Source organism: Dipodomys ordii, unplaced genomic scaffold (genome assembly GCF_000151885.1).
Source record: "Dipodomys ordii isolate 6190 unplaced genomic scaffold, Dord_2.0 Scaffold93, whole genome shotgun sequence".
NCBI lineage: Eukaryota > Metazoa > Chordata > Mammalia > Rodentia > Heteromyidae > Dipodomys > Dipodomys ordii.
In genome coordinates this window covers 4,533,545-4,553,922 of record NW_012267309.1, presented here as the reverse complement: position 1 = coordinate 4,553,922, position 20,378 = coordinate 4,533,545, and the positions used below count along the sequence as shown (strand labels likewise).

Here is a 20,378-nt window from a genome sequence, read left to right as displayed (position 1 = left end):
CCCTGGGTTCGATTCCTCAGCACCACATAAGCAAAAAGAAAAATGCTGGAATTGGCACTGTGACTCAAGTGGTAGAGCATTAGCCTTGAGCTGAAGAGCTGAGGGACAGCGCCCAGGCCCAGAGTTCAGGCCCCATGACCAGATGCCCCACCCCAAAATAATAATAAACCCTCTTCTGTGATATCAACTAGGTCAAGGACTTTCCTCTTTTTTTTGGGGGGGGGCGGGGAGTCCAGTCGTGGGGCTTTCCTCTTGTGATTATCCAAAATTTCTCACGCCTACCTCTCCACACGAATCTAGTTAAGTATAGAGTATGATTTAGGACAAGTGGTGAGAACAGTAGTGTGTACTCTACTGTCAGGCGAGAAGCCAGCCCACAACTCCCAGAATCATTGCCTGAGGCTGTAGCATAAGCAGCCTGACTCTACCTGGTTCCTAGAGTTGGGCTATCCCATTGAATGCTGGAAAACAGAGGTTAAACCTGGCCTCTTCCTCTTCCTCTCAAGAGTGTTTTGGAATGATCCTATACCTGAGAACTTATCACATGAAGAGCTGCAATAAAAAAACTTCCAAGCTCAATTCCAAAAATTGCCAAGCTACTTAAATTGGGAAATGATATGTTTGAGTTTTTCTGGTTTATCTGACTTATGTTACTATAACCCCTCTGTACATTACCTTTATAATAGCAATAATTTAAAAACCCTATCATCAGCAGAGCCACAAAGAATATTTTTATTTCATGCTAGAAACTATACAAACTGTGCTATATAATATACTTCAGTAATGCAGTATTTATTATTGCCTCCATTTTACAGATAAGGAACCAGTGTTAACTCCCTTGCCCAAGGTCACATATTTAAGTGGCAGATCAAAGATGCTCATCATGCCTGTATACCGCATTCTTCATGGGCTGCTCTTCTTACCTTGAATGAGAGGCTCCACACTGTCCTAATGACTGGCCCAGGGCTGACTGTGATCTCTTGCTGCTTTCTTGCAGACTAACATGAAAGCTCCCAAATCTGTAACTTTTCATACCAGAATAAGGAGAATTTTTTTCCATCTAGAAAACTTGGATTTCCCTCTTCTTTATAGTTGTTGCTAGGGGCTAAAATGTATGAGGGGAGTAAAATATTTTATTATGTCGATAAAAATTTATGTCACAAAACATTGAAAGCTAGGCTAGAGGTGAATTTCTCCATAATTCCCAATCTTAAAAACAGAAAGATGAAAGAAACTATAAGGCTAAGCACTGAAGGGACAGCAGGTTGACCAAGTGCTTACTTCCTGGAGCAGAAGGCCTGGCTCAGAGGGGAAAAGAGGTTCTGAGGGTGTAGAGTCTCTGTGGCCTAGCAAACCTGTTACCACAAACAAGCTACTTAACCTTGTTCTGGCCTAGGCTCCTCATCAATGAAATAGAGACATCAATACAACCCTGCAAGGCTGCTGGGAGAAATCAGAACTAATATGATTTAAAAGGAGAGACCAGAAAAGCAAAGTTCATGCCTTGCAGCTGGCAAGTGTTAAGTGAACTGTGACTGGATTTAATTCTCAGCCACACCAACACTGGATGATGATAAAGGAAAGGACAAAATCCTTAGGAGAAGGTGACTAAAATTAAAATGAGCGACTGCAATGTTCTATAGGTAGTATACACCTGTTATTTCAGTACTGGGGAGCTGAGCCAGGAGGGCTGTAAGCCTGAAGCCAGTCTGGGGTACAATATGAGACCCTGCACCTTTCCTGGTGCCCTTTCTCTATCAGGGAAGACAAGATGAAGAAGCTAAGAACCTAAATTTATGAGAGAAGACATGCTGTAAAATTTAAACAGCATGAAGAACAACAATAGATGAACATACATGTGAAATCTGAACCAACCTAGTAGAGTAGCTAGGCAAATTCCCTCCCAATTGGTAAAGAACAGTACACAGTGGCTTTTTCCAGGTCACATGGCTGATAAATAGATTGGACAGGGGTGCCTTCTCTGTGGAACACCAATTTTTTTTCACTTTTGTGTTCTAGAGCCTGAAGGGTAAGAAAAACACTATAGTCTGCTACTTCATGCAACCCCTAATGAAAATGGGGCATTTCATAAAAATAAGAACTCTTACATAAGCAAACTATGATATTAAGTAGAGGCAATGAACAGCGATTATTAGCACACTATTTGGCCATCATATCTCAAAAAGCTTCAAGATGCCTCAAGAGAAAAGAGATGAAAAAATGAAATTCTGATGAAGTAATCTGAAAGGATCCAGATAAGAAAAACTAGCATAATGGATAAAGATACAGAGAGTTCTCAGGAGGGTTTGAATCTTTTGGAAAGAAAAAAATATCAAACTTATAAAAGTGAAATAGGCTCATATAGAACTGTAAGGTGATGAAGTTAAAACTCATAATAACGTATGATTATACTCCAAAAATAACAGTAATATTTTGATTGATTTCCTTTGAGATTTTTGTCCTTTGCATATTTTATACATAATTGAGATCATACGGTATACACAATTTTGAGTCTAATTCTTCTATTTCTTATCATTAAATATATTGCATTACATACTATTAAATAAAAACATGATTTTAATGGCTGCATAAATAATCCACTGAATATTCCTCCTAGTTGCATTAGGAAGTATTAGATGTGCACATCAAAGAAACAAAGTCATGCTGTACTGGGCAGATGCCATTTGGGGTATGCTGTCTTCACACCTGAGAGCAGGACGCTGAGTAGGACATTGTGCATGAGACTTCATCCGGAGTGCTCTGGTACTACAGTGTTCATTAAATAACTTCTCCCTATGATTGAGGAAGGAGGACTATTGTTTTCTAGGAGTAAATATAGGAGGGAGCTCCCTACAAATACATAAAGAGCTGTAAGGGGAAGCAAGGATAGAACAAGAAAGCAAAGTGTCAAAGGGGTAGCATTTAGATTCCACATATACAGCCAGTGTGTCCTAATGACCACCAAAAAAGCTGATGGTGAGCTCCTTGTCATTGCAGTGTTGTTCACTTGCAACATTCTCTACCACGGGTATGGTGGAGGAGACGTCCTATAGTAGGTAGGAACCCAAGAAAAGCACAGATGAGAGTAGAGGGAGGAAATGGAGAATGGGAGGAGCTGCATGCAGCCTCTTGGCCTGTCTTTGCCTTCACAGTGGCCTTGAACTGAGTAACTCTGGACCTCTATCTATGAGATTTTCTCATTCTATGGCCTGTACAAGTCTCATAGGCAGGATTAGAACTATGGAATTTCTCAAGTCTCAGTCCAGTACTCTCTGCCAAAGTATTGGGAACTACATATACAAAAGGGCAAGAAAATCAGTAGATAGTGATTCTTCCCCAAATCTAATTTCAGAACTCTCTAGATACATTTCTTTAACTTTTTATATATAATGTCAATTTCTTCTTTGGTCAAAGAAATAGAGCATCATTCTGGAACAGGGCTTTGAGAAAACCTGTTAGTGTGACACCAGTTTACTCTCTGAGGATCCATAGAAGGTTTGCTTTGACTTAATCAACGAGATGAAGTGCCAATAGAAGAAGCAAAAAGTGTGGAAAGGATGAAAGAGACAGGTATGTAGTGTCTCCTGTCGTGGAAAAGCTTCTGTGGCAAAATGAACAATTGCAAACAAGACATCCTAGGGTATAAAATATGTCAAGAATTAAATGTTTTTGGGTGGATAGCAGAGTTCCATTGGATTCTAAGTAATATTACAATATGCAAGACTGGGAGTTAGGAGCTGTTTGGTGCTCAAGCAGCCACTGTCCAGTTCTGGACTTACACAAAGTGACCCAGTAGGAGCTCACACTGACCATACAGATGTTTACCAACTGTGTATAAAGATGAGTGGACTGCTGCCGCAGGCCACATTTTCATGCTTAGAGCTAGAGCTCATTGTGGATTACAAAATGCTTTTCTTCTCTGAAGGAGGCAGAGGCCAGTGTCTGCATGATAAAGAGAAGGAATGAACAATGAAAAGATGGCACAGTCACAACCCACCAAGATTGACTTTGAGGCAACTTTACATTTCACAGCTCACAGTGCAAGATTTGGAACAAGTGAGTTAACACCGGGAACAGATAATACATAGAAGAATAAAAAGAAAAGCCACAAAGAGATGAAGACAAACCAAAGGATTTATGAGAATATGATTTGTAAAAACAAAAAAGGTCAGTTCATATTATGTTTAATTTATAACCAGGACAGTCCTTAGGATATATATATATATATATATATATATATATATATATATACACACAAATAAATTAATCTGGAATGTTCTCAAAATTATGTATATGTTCTTGAGTATGGTAAAAAAATAATTAAAAAATTTTAAACGTGAGCAATTCAAACCAGATGTCAGTGGCTCATGCTGGTATTCTTAGCTACTCAGGAGGCTGAGATCTGAGAATAACAGTTCAAAGCCAGCCTCGGCAGGAAAGTCCTTTAGATTCGTCTCCAATAACTACACAAAAAAAGTCAGAAGTGATGCTAGGGCTCAAGTAGTAGAGCACTAGCGTTGAGCATAAAGAGGCTCATAGATAACCCAGGCCCCAAGCCCCAGAACTGACAAAAAGTAAAAAGGAAAAAAAAAAGTGAGCAATTTTATCTGTAAATATTTCCCATGTAAGTGAATGTTTCTATTTATTAGCTTAATATGTCCTTGCTTTCAGATTAAATACAAATACATAATTTTAACCAATCAAGTTCATAACAGACTGTTTTATGAAGAAAAGGATGAGTATAATTAATATTAGCATATTTCAACACAGACTAGCCTGTCAGAAAAGGTAGACAGATGAATAAGATGGCTGGGAAAAAGATAATGAATCAATCTATTTACTCAACATTATTACACTTAAAGGAAAGTCAGAAACATTCCAAGCCATGCTCATATTGTCAAGACTGTCAAATCAAAATAATCTAATTGTAAAATCAAGGAGAATTTTGGCATTTGAGATTCCCAGACAATGAAGAGGAAAATGATATGCAGATGACACAGCACTGTCAGATGTGTCCAAACAAAGGCTTTTTTAATCCACAAAGGCTTTATAACACAACAAGGGTAGTGAAGTTAGCTTTGCCAGTGTTTGGAATGCTTGGTTCAGAATTCCATTGAGACAATTCTATGCCCTTTTCTTGATGATTAATGAACCTTTAAAGTCGGAACTTCTTTATTCTTTTCAGATCAGATATTTCCCTTTATTTGAATCCCAATTCTTACCAACATCTGAAATAATTAATAAAAAATGGGTAGCCACTAGTTAATATTTCAATTGCTACATATTCTTTTAAATTTCTTTTGAGGTACTAAGGTTTGAACTTAGGTGTTCACATTTGCTAGGTTAAGTAAGTGTTCTACCAATGAGCCATCTTTCCAGCCCTTTCTAACAACAACAAAAAAAACTAGTAAGGTTTATCTTACTTGAGACAAACCCCAACGATTCTGAACTGACATAACTTTACATAAAGTGGCAACTGCAAGCCAACACATGCCAAAGGGAGGGGAATCCCCAAGCCCATGATCTCTACCTGTTAGCAGAGAACATGCTACTACCACTGAAGCAGCTGAAACTAGTTTTGATAGATGAAGATACAGACAGTAAGACAACAACCAAAACACCATGCTTTGAAAAATATCATAATAATAACTGGTCTAGGTAGGAGAAGCAGGTGAAGAAATCCCAGTACAGCCAGGTCTGAACTTAACAACCTTGGCTTTTTCCAAGATTCGCAATGAGAGTCATCAATGGTTAAGAAAGCCAAAACCCTGAAACTTATTTCTGATAATTTAGTTGTTCCTTATCCCTCAGTATCAACCCATCACCAGGTCCTCCTGACTTCCCCCTCACTTAAAGTATTTCAGATACTTGTAATACCTCTAATCTACTGCAAGTTTCTCCTAACTGGCATCACTATGGGGCACACTCTAATTTTCAAAATTGTTTTGTAACCATTCTCTTCATGTGGAATTCTGCTCAAGATTAACAGCAGGGGCCCAACACTGGAGCATGCCTTCAAGGCCGTATCAACTCAACCTCAGCATCCACCTTCTACAAAAAGTACACAGAACTTCCCTAAGTCAATTTGCTTGCCCACTTCCACAGGCTTTGTAAAGTTACAGGTTCTTGTAGGATTGTATATCTGTCATCCTAGGACTCATCTCAAATCTCATATTGAAGCACAATGCCTAAAATATAGTAGGCATTCACTATAAAAACTTATTTTTGCATAAGCCTACAATGTACTGAAAACTAAGCTATCCCTTGTCTAGAGAATCCACACATCACCACATGCAGTGCCTATGAAGAGCTGACTTTGTATCAAAGGTCTGGCTCTTCAGGAGTTCTGACTACAAAAATAACTAACACCAAGGGAACACCAGTCTTCCACATCTTTCTAAGCCCTCAGCTCTTGAAGAAGGAGAGGAATTGAATACCACACACAGTTTGCAAATCCTCATTAGATTCCTCCTGGAGAGAACCTACTCCTAGATACCAGTTTGATTTTTGCCCTTCCAACTTCATGTAAACAAAGACAGAAACAAAGAACATACAACATTAAAAAAAAATCCTGTAGAAACATAACTAAGGACATGGGATAGAGTTCTGGTACAAATAATATATAAAAGAGTTGGTTTGGGGGGTGGGAGCTAGTATAGAACTTTAAGCAAACTATTAAAATTCATATATAATTTATATGTTATATATGAAATTGTTCAAAGGAGCTGCATTTAATAAAGCAGTTTAGAACACTGACCAATTTTGTGCACATCAATTTGAAAAATCCTTGGCCCGATAAGGAACCAAATACTTAGTGAGAAAAGAAACTTAGAGGGCTGAGTATAACAATTTGCAGCTTGTTGCATTTCATTACAGAATCTCAGTTAACATCAACCATACTTCACACGCAGTCACAGTCTATCAATAGGCATCTTACAGCCTGGCCTCTACATCAGAACTTCAAAGGTCAGCTGCTTAGGACAAGGACTAAAACCTGACTTACCTAGTGCCAGCTGCTCTTTTATGATATAAATCATATGCTGTTTTAGGGGATTCCATTTTATTTGTTACTCCAAAAACAAAAATGATAAAAACACATAAAGGAATCAATAAGTCAGATTATTCTTTTTTCCCCTTTATTGGATCACCTGTTAAAACCTAGAAAAGCCAAATATAAAGTACATTTTAGAAACAATAGCCTGTAAATATATCCTATATGTCTATACTTAGTGAAAGGGCACATCCTCTTCCCTATTGCTGTGAATCTAGTAAAGGGGTCTTTTTCAGGCACAAATCACACTACCTAGAGGAGACGGGGCTCCTATTTCTCTACTTTGATATGAAAACTATGAATATAACATTATTCATCAACACTGTACTATCACAGCATTTAGAAATGAAATATTATATAAATTCACAGTTCTTTAACAGTGTTTGATAAAAACAAAGCATAGAAGACTTCCAGTCATAGCCTCTGTTTGACAGAAGGTGAGAAATTACATGGTGTAGGGCAACTAGTTTGTAGACACATACCAGGTCACAGACACTCTCTGACTACAGGAATAACAGAAACTAAATAGAAAAATGGTACCCTATGCTTCTTTCTATCATTCCTTTTTTCTCTTTGCCCATCACTTCTGATCTTAAAATATAACTTTATTTTAATGCTTTATATAATTTACTTATAGACACAAGATCATCTAAGTAAATATCTATTAAATATCTATTATTTATCATTAATATTATGGTTCTTCTCATTCATGAAAATTAGCTAAGCTCCTTCAAATATGGTACGGAGAGTAAATAGTAAAATGAAGGCAGAACTGTTTATCCATAAATAGTGCTAATTTTTTAATAGTGCTGACTTCTATTGAATATACCCTTCATATTACTGACATAATTTGAATCCCATGGTCATATAGGAGCATCAACTATTTATGGGTCCCATGTCTTCTAAAATGTGCCACCAATCTATGTGCTATATTCCTGTGTGTTAGCACCTGAGGCTAGAAAGAGATGAAGATAATGTAAAATGGCTTGTAAATAGGCAGTTCCTTAGGAAGCTCATGCTTTCAGATACATATTTCAGGAACTGCATGCAGAAATCTGTGCTTACAAATGTGCTATGGGAAGGGCCTGTTCCGGACATTGCATAAACGGTGGCTGAGGCATTTACAAAATGCCTAAAGCAACCTGATTATACCAAAAGTCATAGTATCTAGATTTGAGATCAAATGAAAGCAAATGAAGATTTATAAGTTTGAAACACTGCTCCGGTGCCATTTTCAATTAAAGAATAGAAGGTCTAATAATGAACATGGATAATTCTCAATACACAGCATATAGCAACAGTGATATCTGCCCATAGATGTACTAAGAGGAATAAGGAATTTTCATTGTTTGTCTTTTGTATTAAATGGGAGTCAATTTTACCCTACCTTGAGATTTTGAAATGGTATCTGCTCTGGGACAGGCAGAGTTGCCAGGAGCTGCATTCATGCTTTAGTTCCCTCATCATGTCCCAGGAGAGGTTTCTTAATGTCAAGAAAATACAGTATATAATCTACTCTATCCAAATCAGTGGTATCCTATCAATTCAGGACTAAACACCTTGTAAAAAGAAGTTGGAACACTCGAGGTATAGGTTGCCCTAGGAACTACTTGTTGGAGCACAGCACTGAAGGAAGGATGGGCATGAGAAACTGTGGTGGCCTTACTGACATGCTGATGTCTGCCACTGTCATATCTGCATGACCCCTCAATTTGAAATGATTGGGTATTTGGAAATTTAGAAGGAAATAGGAATCCAAAATGCTCTCTGGAGCCAATAGAGTGATATGTTTCGGGAAAAACTTTTCCTTAGTCTTTCAAATTAACTTGGGTATTTTATTTTGCCTCCAGAGTACCCAGGTCATTTTCATAACTATGCTTCTGCTTATACATGCTGGAATCTACCCAAGATGCCTAATGCAGAGTTTATCACTGCTCAGAAAGGAGGATGCTAGGTATTCCCAGAGTGGACTTGGTTCAAGTACCTACTAATTTTGGATTTAAGCACTGCACTGAAAAAAAGATGATGAAGTCCTAAAAATTAATAATATTGCCCTTAATATCAAGGTAGTTATTTTGATTTTGTTAAGCTATACCTTCAGTCTTGTTGGAAAGAAAAGGATGGAAAAGAATGCCAAGGACGTGTCTCCTGAAAATAAGTTCCCCAAACCAATCACCTGGAGAAAATTACCAAGAGAGAAGTAAGAGAAATACTGTCAAGTAAGGAAGGTACATATTTGAAGAAAAGCATAAATGACAGTATGTCTTCGTGGCAACTAGTTAATCTCCTGCATGGGACAGCAGGGCAATGACACACTTTTCTTCAGAGGAGCACCAGTGCTAAATAGAAATGATCAATATGACAGGTACAGAATCATGGTCCAAGAAACACATACAAATTATAAAAGAGAAAGAGATTATTACAACGGTAACTCACATTTCATTAGTATGCCTCAGACCCCTGTACAAACTTCACATAAGAGTTACACAAAAAAGAAAGAAATCCCAGGGCCTGGAAAGTACTTATCCCCTCAAATGTAAGAGATGAATCTTACAAGATTGGTCAAGGCCTAAGTGCATGACAGTGTTTAGATAGTTAATAAACCAAATTACCTAAACCTAATTGGGAGTCCTCACCCTGAACTACAACTTATTTATCAATCTTAGGAGTTTCTAATGGTACTGTAATGTGCTTTGTGAATATTATACTAAGTGTACTGCTTGTTTTAAAAAGTAGAAAACTTAGAATTTAAGCTACGCATATCTGATTTGTTAAAATTATGACATTAAATTAAATGCTAAGAAAATAGGTATTTGTAAGGAATGTATATATTTTATTATCATAGTTAAGATGTCCAAGGAAATTTGATTAACTTAAATGTAAACTGGTTATAGTTTGGCCTGTAAAATGCATGCATTATATGAATAATAACCAAGGAAATGAGTTTGTTATACAAAATTAGATTTATAAATAAAACTTGTCAGCTAAATTTCCAAGGCTTAGAAAAGTAAGTTTTAAGTTGCATAGTGATTAAAATCAAAAGAACAGGTATTCTTTCATTATGGCCATCCAATGGATGTAAATTAACTGGGATTTGGTACCTCACAGACTCCTAATTTCACACAGAAATAAGAGCACCACCCTAGGCTGTAAATTTACCACAGGGGTCACAGAGAATAAACAAACAAGGTACCAAAGCCTTGGCCATGTTTTGGATATTGAATGCTCCCGAAAAGTCCATATGTAAAGGCTTAGTCCCCAGGGTGGCAGCACTGAAAGGTGTTGTGGACTTGTAAAAGGTGAAATCTAGCGGGAAGTCCTTGTCATTAGAGCATGTCTTTGAAGTCTCTTCTCTGCTTTGTACAGCAATGGCTCCTGCCTTTATGTATTGTAATCTACCACCCTCACTGGAAGCCAAACCTCTTAGACTTTGAACCTCCAAACTGTTATATACTTTTTTTGGGGGGAGGGGTCTGTCATGGACCTGAACTCTGGGCCTGGGCACTGTCCCTCAGCTCTTCAGCTCAAGGCTAGCACTCTACCATTTGAGTCACAGCGCCACTTCCGGCTTTTTTCTTTTTGCTTATGTGGTGCTGAGGAATCGAACCCAGGACCTCATGCATGCAAGGCAAGCACACTACCAATGAGCCACCTTTACAGCCCGTTATATACTTCTTTTTACAGTAGAATTAGTTGTGTCAAGTATTTTGGTATAACTATAGAAAGCTGAATAATACAGCCTTCTCCCACAAACATCCATTAATAATATAAGCAGAACTGTTGGTAGGAGTAGGGAGTTAGCACAGGAGGTACACATAAAGAGGTAAAAAGCATCAGTGTGGAGCAAACATAAAAATGGACCAGGACGGGGTATGACTTCCCAAAGCTGAGGTGGCCTGCTGTTATCTACCACTGTCACGTCTGTATGGCTTCCTGACTTGAAACTTCAAGGCACTCCAAAAACCAAGCTGCTCTTAGAAATCCAGAAATGTTTTCCTGGATCTCACAGTTTCTTAAACCTACTCAGCCATGTAAAAATAAAAAAATAACTCTAGTATCGTAGATTATACTTAGACAAATATTCTACCAGAACTCCAACCTCAGCTGTTATTGTACCTATGCTTTCTCAACATGGGCCTGTGTGATGCTGAACACTGAGAAGCTTCTCAAACTACACAAACTGGGTGCTGTATTTTACCCTCAAGTTAGATATAAGGTATTCTCCCATACTTGCACAAAACCACAAAGAACAGACTTTCTGAAAAGATGTCCCAAAGGAGCAACGGACACAGAACACAAGGAGGCTGACTACAATCCAGCCTGCACTATAGATCATCTACTTGGAAAGCTTGGGTAAAAGTTCTTTGTTTCTGTTTGGGGGAATTTTTTTTGTTTGTTGGTTTGTTTTTGGTGTTTTTTTTTTGTGATAAGTACTACAGATCTGCAAGGGATGGTAAGGGGAAACAAAGGCGGCAACAATGCTTGATAAGAAATGTACTCATTACCTTGCTCATGTAATTGCAACCCTTCTGCACAGTATTTTCACAATAAGAAAAAATCTATTAATTTCATTTGATGTGAAAAAAATGAAAATCAACCTACTTTACAGTAGGCTTTGTAGTGAAAAACTACTGAGATAAGACTTTTATCAGGAACAATACAGGGCAGTAGACTACTAGGAAGCTGAAATGCTGCTAGCTCTACTTTACAGCACATGGACATGGTGTAGGCCCTGGTTTAATGAAATAAGCCAGAGCAAAGTTTTTTTCCCATTAAAAACAAATGATTTATATTTAGTTTTACAGTAATGGCAGAGTCTCACAGTTGCTAGGCAGGGCCCTATTTGAGCCTCACCTATATCCCTTTATAGCTGTAAATATGCTCCCACTTTTTTTTTTTTTTAAGTTTTGAAGGGATGTCTTTCTCCAAGTATCAGCAAAACTAGAAAAGGATATCGTAAGCTAGATAGGGGAGAGGGAGATTTTCAGACTAAATTTAATATTCTAAAAAATTTAACAGGCATGAGCCTACTATGTGATCAGCATTTAGTTCTTTTGTGTGCTCTAGGGAGAGTGGGGGCGGGGGACTGATACTGGGACTTCAACTCAGGGTCTCATGCTTGCTCAGCCTACCTGAGCTTGGCTGGAGCTTGCGTTGGAGCCAGTTCTCCAGTCTGGCTATTTGATCATTATTTTGGACATCAAGTCTCCTAGTCCTTGCCAGACTGGTTTCACACCCTGATCCTTTAGATCTCAGTCTCCTGAGTTCCTAGGATTACTGGTATGAGCCACTGGTACCTGCTCATTTTTTTTTAAATCCCTGAAGCTAGACATTATTCATCTCCTCTTTAGTAGGGACTAGAGGTGGAAAGTATAAGGAAATTATTGATACTTGAGAAAAAAAAACCTCAGTTTGTACTTACAGCCCTAGAAAACCACAGCACCTCACCTTTAGAAACCTGGAAAGTACTGTTTTCACATTTTAACATAGGAGCTGAAAAAAAGAACCAGTGTTCATGGAAAGCTATGGATGGTCCTGTTTCCCAACTCATGCCCAGTGGTGAATGTCAAGTGTTTGTCCTAGAAGGATCTAGTAGTGGATCTATCTCGTCCTCCCTTGAAATGAGCCCATATCTCGAGCTCCAGAGCCAACATGGGCCTCCAAGAGAGGATAAAGGGCCCTGGAATCTCTGACTTCATTGAATTCTTTCAGGTGGGCAATTTTCATTCCAATCAACACAGTGAAGAGACAAAAAAATTTATCAGGATTGCGTAGCAATTTCATAGGCTGACAGATAGAAGCATGTACCAATACATCTTTTATTGCTTCCTTTGACAGCTACAGATTGCATGAAGAGTTTAACTGGGATAATACATACATCCTGCAGATGGTTTGTTGAGAGGGATTTTTTTTTTTTTTTAACATGCTCTGGCTTCCAAAGAATAAGTAGTTAGGTAGAGAAATTTCCTGGTAGCCCAAAGAATGTTTCTCTCTACCCTTCCAAATAATCTCTCTGGTATCATACTCACAACATAAGCATTTTAGTGACTATTAAATTTATTCTCAGATATGGAGTAAGCCAGCCTATATTAAAGGGTCCTCATCTGTGGGATTTGTGAAATTATTTATAATCAATGACTCTATAAATAAGGAAATTTACTAAAGCATCAGTTCTCATAAGGACTATATTTATATCATGCATAAATCATTGCTTGGAATGGTTAAGCTTGAGATCTTAAATTTGACTCTCATAGTTAAAAAACTGAAGTTGTAGCCAGTTACCAGTGGTTTACACCTATAATCCAAGCTACTCAGGAGGCTGAGATCTGAGGATTGTGGTTCAAAGGCAGCCTGAGCAAGAAAGTCCATGAGACTCTTATCTCCAGTGAACTACCGGAAAACTGGAAGTAATTCTGTGGCTCAAACTGGTAAACACTAGCCTTAAGCAAAAAAGTTCAAGGACAGCCCCCATGGCTGACCAAACCAATAAGTAAAAAAACTGAAAATGTAGTTCTGATGTACGAGCAGAGGCTTAGAGAAATTAATTCTTCAGAGGTCAGTAACACTGGTGTCCTACTGCAGTGAAGGCTCAAATGGTAGAGCACCAATTTTGAGCAAAAAAGTTGGGACCACACCCTGGCCCTGAGTTCAAGCCCTAGTACCAGCACAAAAAGACAGAATAAAATAAGATGTAAATAAATAAAATAAAAATAACATTTAAGCCATCAGAAAGAATAAAAATTGATTGCTTTCCTGAATATAGATGGTTCTATCCAATCAGTTGAAAGACCTACCTAGAAGCTACAGGTTTCCTCCCCCAAGAAAGAGAGCATTCTTCCTGCTTGAGTTTAAGATTGAACATGGATCTTCACACTTTAACTCATCAATTCTTTTTCGGTCACACTGCAGATCAGGATTTTCTAGGCCTCCATAATCATGGAGCCAATTCCATATAATATTCTCTTCCTCTCTACATATATACTGTATAGAAAGAAACCATTTACCAGCCTGCTCCTCGCTGAGCAAATAGCAATTGTGTCCTTCCTCACCATGTTTCATACCTAGCATGATTTCTGTCACTCAGCACATGCAGACTGAGACTAAGGGCAGTTGTTTATGACTGACAATGGCAATATGATTATATAAAACTGCAAAAAGCAATCCTGCAAAATGCAATTTATGATTTCAATCTATAAACACATTCTGGGATTTTAAATCTATTTAAAAAATCCTTTGCTTTACAAATCTTCCAAATATGATCATATTTGTTTCCATACTTGTAATTATTATTATTTTGCCAGTCCTGGGATTTGAAGTCAGGGCCTGGGCACTGTCCTTCAGCTTTTGTGCTCAAAGTTAGTGCTCTACCACTTTGAGCCATTTCTTGCAATACTTGTTATTCTTAACAGCACAGAGAAGTACACATAACAAAGTTGACCAAATCAATGTTTCTTCAGCCCCACAAGACCCAAATCCTACAAATATTTATAAGCAATCAAAGAAAGCTATATTTAATTCACAATTATATACAAGGAATAATTTTATCATTAAAAAGTCATTATCTAAGTACAAACAAAGCAAAGCATTCACAGAGTCACAGGACAAAACTGAAGTGACAAATGCATTATTATAGCTTGTTTTCCCCAAACCAACACCAAGAAGAGAAGGGATACCAGGATTCCAGCCTAACTGCCTACTCCTGCTCTTTGTTATAGAAGCTGATCTCTGTCAAAAATTCCTCTGTGGAAAGGCAAGCCCACAGAAAGCCAATATCACAGATACATTCATTAGTTACCTTGAATGATCCCAAGGTGTACACTAATATAAGAAGAGGATAGACAGACAACTCCCTTCCTTACCAACACACACACACACACACACACACACACACACACACGTCTGGGCATTTGGGCCATAGTTAGAAAACTCAGTAAATGCCACATCTTTCTTCCTGTGTGATTTTTGTTATTCCCAAGTGAAGCATCGAAAGACTTAAACAAATTGTCAAGTTAGACTCATAAATGCCACACTCAAGTTCAGTAGAAAGTACAAAGTCAAAGTACAAAGTACAAAAGGAATTCAAATTTGTTAACACTTTTTAGCAGAAATTAAGAGGTGATTCAAGTCTGTTATGGCATAAATACTTCTCCCAAACTGAAGTGTCACCAATGAGACAGTGGAGTATCCCAGGGGAGGCTTCCAGAGGTGGTGAGGATTCGACGGCTGCTCCCTGGTTAATGAGATTGAGGCCACTCCTTTAGAAAAGAACTTCAATAGCCTACCTAGCTTTCCCATCCACCTTCTCCCATGTGAGGATTAGCAAGAAGGCTCTTATCAGACCAAATGCTGGCTCCTAAATCCTGCACTGTTCGGCATCCAGAACAGTGAGAAATAAATCCCTGCTATTCATAAAATATCCAGACTCAGGTTATTCCCTTGTAGCAGCACAAATAGAGTAAGACAACATATTATAAATGGAATAAGTTCACCGGAATACCATTGAGGATGCTGAAAATCATGAATACTCAGTGATATGAGCCACTCATAAAGAGAAAGAAATCTTTTTTTTTTTTTTGGACAGTCCTGGAGTTTGAACTCTGGGCTCTTTTTGCTCAAGGCTAGCACTCTACCACTTTTGAGCCACAGAGCAACTTTTGAATTTTCCCATATTAATTGGAGATAAGAGCTTCACAAACTTTCCTACCTGGGCTGGCTTCGAACCATGATTCTCAGATCTCAGCCTCCTGAGTAGCTAGGGTGACAGGCATAAGCCACTGGCACCCAGTAGAAAGAAACATTTCTAAGAGTCATCTAGTTTGGTCTGACGAAAAGTACACTAGGTAGCAAGCACCCAAAGAAATGTGCTTACCACGGGCTGGGAAGGTGGCTCAGTGGTAGAATGCTTGTCTCGCATGCATGAGGCCCTAGGTTCAATTCCTCAGCACCAAATAAGCAGAAAAAACTGGAAGTGATGCTGTGGCACAAGTGGTGGAGCGCTAGCCTTGAGCTGAAGAACTGCAAGAGAGCGCCAGGCCCAGAGTTCAGACCCCATGACTGACAAAATAAATAAAATAAATAAAAACACAAAAGATGTCCACTGCTATGGAAATAAAATCCAGACTTTCTAAAACGAAAAAAAGAAAGAAAAAAAAAAGAAATGTGCTTACCACAATATCTTCAGGAAATGTGTCCCTGCTAAAGGAGCCATCATCAAACATGACCTCATAGAAGGTTTGTGACGTCACTGCTATCACCCTGCAGCTGTAGTACCGCGTGTTCCGATGCTTTGTGATGACTGTCTGACCCACAGAGATGGCCTTCTCACATGCCTTAGACTTCTAAGAGATAGAGGGAGAGGGGAGAAAAAGGAGAGGAAAGAAAACAGACACAAAAGAAACTGTTATTTAGAAAGCAGTCATTGATTTGGCCAAGACTTGTTTAAACTTTTGAAATTCAGGGCTGTAGAATACATTCAAATGAAAGTTGCAAGAATACAAATATAGTGTATCAACAACAATTTCATAACCATTGACCCTTTGCTCAGATTCATTACTTTTGTTGACTGCTATGATTGACCGTTTGTTGTACTGTTTACATACCCTTTGGTATGTGTTGTATGTGTATATGAAGAGGAGATAAATTTGTGCATGTATGTATGTATAATTTCTCTTGAATCATTTGGAAGCTCTGTGTATCACTGTATCACCTAAATACTTCTGTGTTTATCTTCTCAGAACATGGATATTCTCTTACATACAGCTCCAATACAGTTCAGGAAATTTAACACTCATATAATAAAATCCGCTTCCCATGCTTCAGCTGCTCAATTATCTATAATGAACTTTATGGTGTTTCTCCTCCATCTCCAAACTGCCAAGAACAGAATCCATTCTACAATTAAGAATTGCATTTAGTTTCCACATCTCTTTAGGTTCCTTTAATTTGGTCTATTTCCATTGTCCTTTTTTTATGATAGTGATACTTTGGAAAGATGATATCTTTTACTTTTCAATAAGCCATTTGTAACAAGTTTCTCCATTAGATTCAGGCTACATATTCTTGTCAGGAATTCCATATAGGTAATGTCTCTTTTACAGGATATTTCATCTGAAAACAGATGATGTTTGCATGCCTTTCAATGATGATGTTAATTTTGATTCCAATCAGTGTGGTCCAATCTCTCCACTTTCAATTTTTCTACACAAATAAAAATCTATGAGACACTTTATCTTATGCCTCAGGTACTTCTGTTTAGTGCTAGCCTCCAATGATGAACTTTATTTACTTTGTTAAAATTTCAAAATGCTAAAAACAGGCAAAGAATGAATATATTTCTTTTTGGACAGTGTCACCCCTTCCCTTACTCTCTTCCAGTTCTTCCCTCCCTTATCTCCCCACAAGCTCCAGTTAATATCATTGCTGCTTGTTTACTCTGTCCATCCATTTCTGTGCCTGCTCTTACACTCCCAAAGACATACAAATGAACAAAGACAAAAAGATAAAAAAAACAAACAAACCTCATTTCTATTTCCTGGAGTTCATTTCAATAAGTATTATTTTATATGATCAGATGCACATGGATATTATGCTTTTCTGTCCCTCTCCTAAGAGTGTCTTCCTCTGGTCTCACTGGGTATGAATGCCTAGAGTCCTGTATAATTTATCATGTCTCAGTCTATTTTAGATCTAGCTACTGCATATGAGAGAAAATATGTGCCATTTGTCTCTCTGAGCGTGGTTCACCTCACTTAACATGATTTGTTCTAGGCCCATCTATTTCCCTGAAAATGGCATAACATTATTCTAATGGTTGTGTAAAATTCCATTGTGTATAGGTACAGCATTTTTAGGATCCACTCTTCTATTACAGAGCATCTGGGATGTTTCCATAACTTGGCTACTGTGAATAGTGCAGCAGGGAACATGTGTCTTCATGGTATCCCAGCTTGTAATGATGTGGAAGATATGGCTGCATCATAGGGAAAACCTATGTGGATTTTTTGTTTGTTTTGTTTTTGTCGGTCATGGGGCTTGAACTCTGGGCCTGGGTGCTTTCCCTGAGCTCTTCAGCTCAAGGCTAGTGGCTCTACCACTTGAGCCACAGCATCACTTCCAGTTTTCTGGTGGTTAATTGAGATAAGAGTCTCATGGACTTTCCTGTCTGGGCTGGCTTTGAACCACGATTCTCACATCTCAGCCTCCTGAGTAGCTAGGATTACAGGTGTGAGCCACTAGCACCTAGCTCTATATATAGTTTTTTGAAGAACCTCCAGACAGCTGCCCAGAGTGGTTATACTAGTTTACATTCTCACCAACAGTGCAACAGGGTGCCTTTTTCTCCACATCCCCACTAACACTTGTAGTTCCTTGAATTCACAATGTTGGTCAACCTAAGTGGAGAGATAGAATCTCAGAGTTGTTTTGATTTTCATTTCATTTATGGCCAGAGATGATATGCATTTCCTCCTGTGTTTCTTTGCCATTGTTATCTTTTCTTCTGGGAAGTCTCTCCTTAGCTCCTTTATCCATTTATTGATTGGTTTATTACTCTGGAGGGGGAGGGGGATTAGTTTCTTGAGCTCCTTGTATATTTTGGATGGTAGGCCTTTGTCTGATATACTGCTGGTAAAAAAAAGATCTTCTACCAGTCTGTTGGCTATCTTTCTTTTAATAACCAGGTATTCAGCTATGCAGAAACTCTTTAGTATGATGTACATTTACTCTTTTTTTTTTTTAAGATGGAGCAAGTTTATTTGAAAGTGAAAGGACGACCATGAAAGGGAAGTAGTGAGATTCTCCGATAAAAGGAGCTCCAAAGAGCTCCTTCATTGACTCTTTCCTAGAGCGGTGGTGTGTGCTATCTTGCTCCAGACTCTCTCCACATTTATTAGTTGGTACTTGCCATCTGGTATCTACATGTCCATCTAAACACCATCCATTTCATTCCATATGCCATCCATAATCAGTAAGACCTCACAAATTCCTTCTTATCATTTGAATGTAGTTCCTCCCATACTTTGTTTTTGGTTCCCAAATTGTCCCATTTGGAGCCAATGAAAGTCCCTTCACATCTTTATGTGACTTGGTAAGATACATAATCATTTTGCCCCAGCACCAAAGTTAATATGGTTCATTTCAGAGGATAGCAGAAGATTTGATTCTGTGTGGTCACAAGTACAGAAGAGCTAGAGGAGCTTTATTATCACTCTTGGTGGAAGACTAGGACCTGGAATACAAAACTGAGGACAAGGCTGCTCATGACTGAACAGAGAAACAAGTCTCTTCCCAATAAACATGTTCCCAAAAGTCTTTTATATGTAGATGAGTTTTGCCATCTAGTTTTCCCCATAACTAAAGGACACTTTCCTCCTTGAAATCTTCCCCAGTGATAATTGGATTCGTTGAGAAATTGGTCTATGTCTTTAGGTGTAGGTAGTTTGGAGGTATTTTAATCATTTTTTTTAAAAGCCTGTAGTAATTCAGATATAACATGTTTGAAGTAGAAATCCTTACTTTCACATCTGGGTGGTATTATATTATGTATGCTAAAATTTTTCCTACTTCAGTTTCCTTCATTTACATGTCCAGCCCTTTTAAATACATATAAAATCTCAAAATAAAAGAATAATTTAGTTAAAAGAATTACAGAGGTAAACTCTCTTAAAGTCATATAACTCCAAAGCTGGTCCTATGACAGCAACTTAGGCTGTACACGTTACAACTAACTCTAGAAGACCTTATTCACAACAGTGTTATCATAAACAGTAGCTGAGTGACATGTATTAGGGCTGGTCAGAGTTTCACACTAGATTTTTTTTCTTTATATTTTCTTAAAAACTGGTATTATTTTACAAATGAAAAAACATGCCTTTTTCTTAAAAGCAAGACAAAAAACAAGTCACACTCAAAGGAGATACTATGGTTTGTTTGGAGTTTAGTTCTAAACCCTGATTCTTATTAGCTGTGTGATCTTGGGGGTGTGACTTAACCATTATTGGTCTCAGTTTCCTTATCCATTGACTCTTTTTTTTAGGGGGAGGGATACATAAGTACATTCTGTTATTTAATTTTATCTACTTTTTGATTATGTGGTACTGAGGAATTGAACTCAGGGATTCATGCATGCTAAGCAAGCACTTTGCCACTAAGCCACATTCCCAGCCCCTCCATTGACTCTTTTCTCTGTTTTTTAATTTTTAGTAAAGATGCTGTACAGCTGGGTTACAGTTACATGAGTAAGGTAATGAGTACATTTCTTGTCGAACATTGTTACCGACTCCTTTGTTTTTCTACCACTATCCCTTCCCTCCCCCACCCCTGAAATATT

At 38.1% G+C, this 20,378-nt stretch overlaps 1 protein-coding gene across 3 annotated transcripts in view; it reads right to left on the bottom strand.

Moving 5' to 3' along the window:
• Positions 1 to 20,378, bottom strand: part of Kdm4c (lysine (K)-specific demethylase 4C) — a 302,738-nt gene that overhangs the window by 16,611 nt on the left and 265,749 nt on the right. For all 3 annotated transcript variants that reach the window (XM_013026410.1, XM_013026411.1, XM_013026412.1), the window contains one exon: positions 16,219 to 16,389. In XM_013026410.1, coding sequence (XP_012881864.1) covers positions 16,219 to 16,389 — 171 coding nt within the window. The remainder of the gene's footprint in view (positions 1 to 16,218; positions 16,390 to 20,378) is intronic.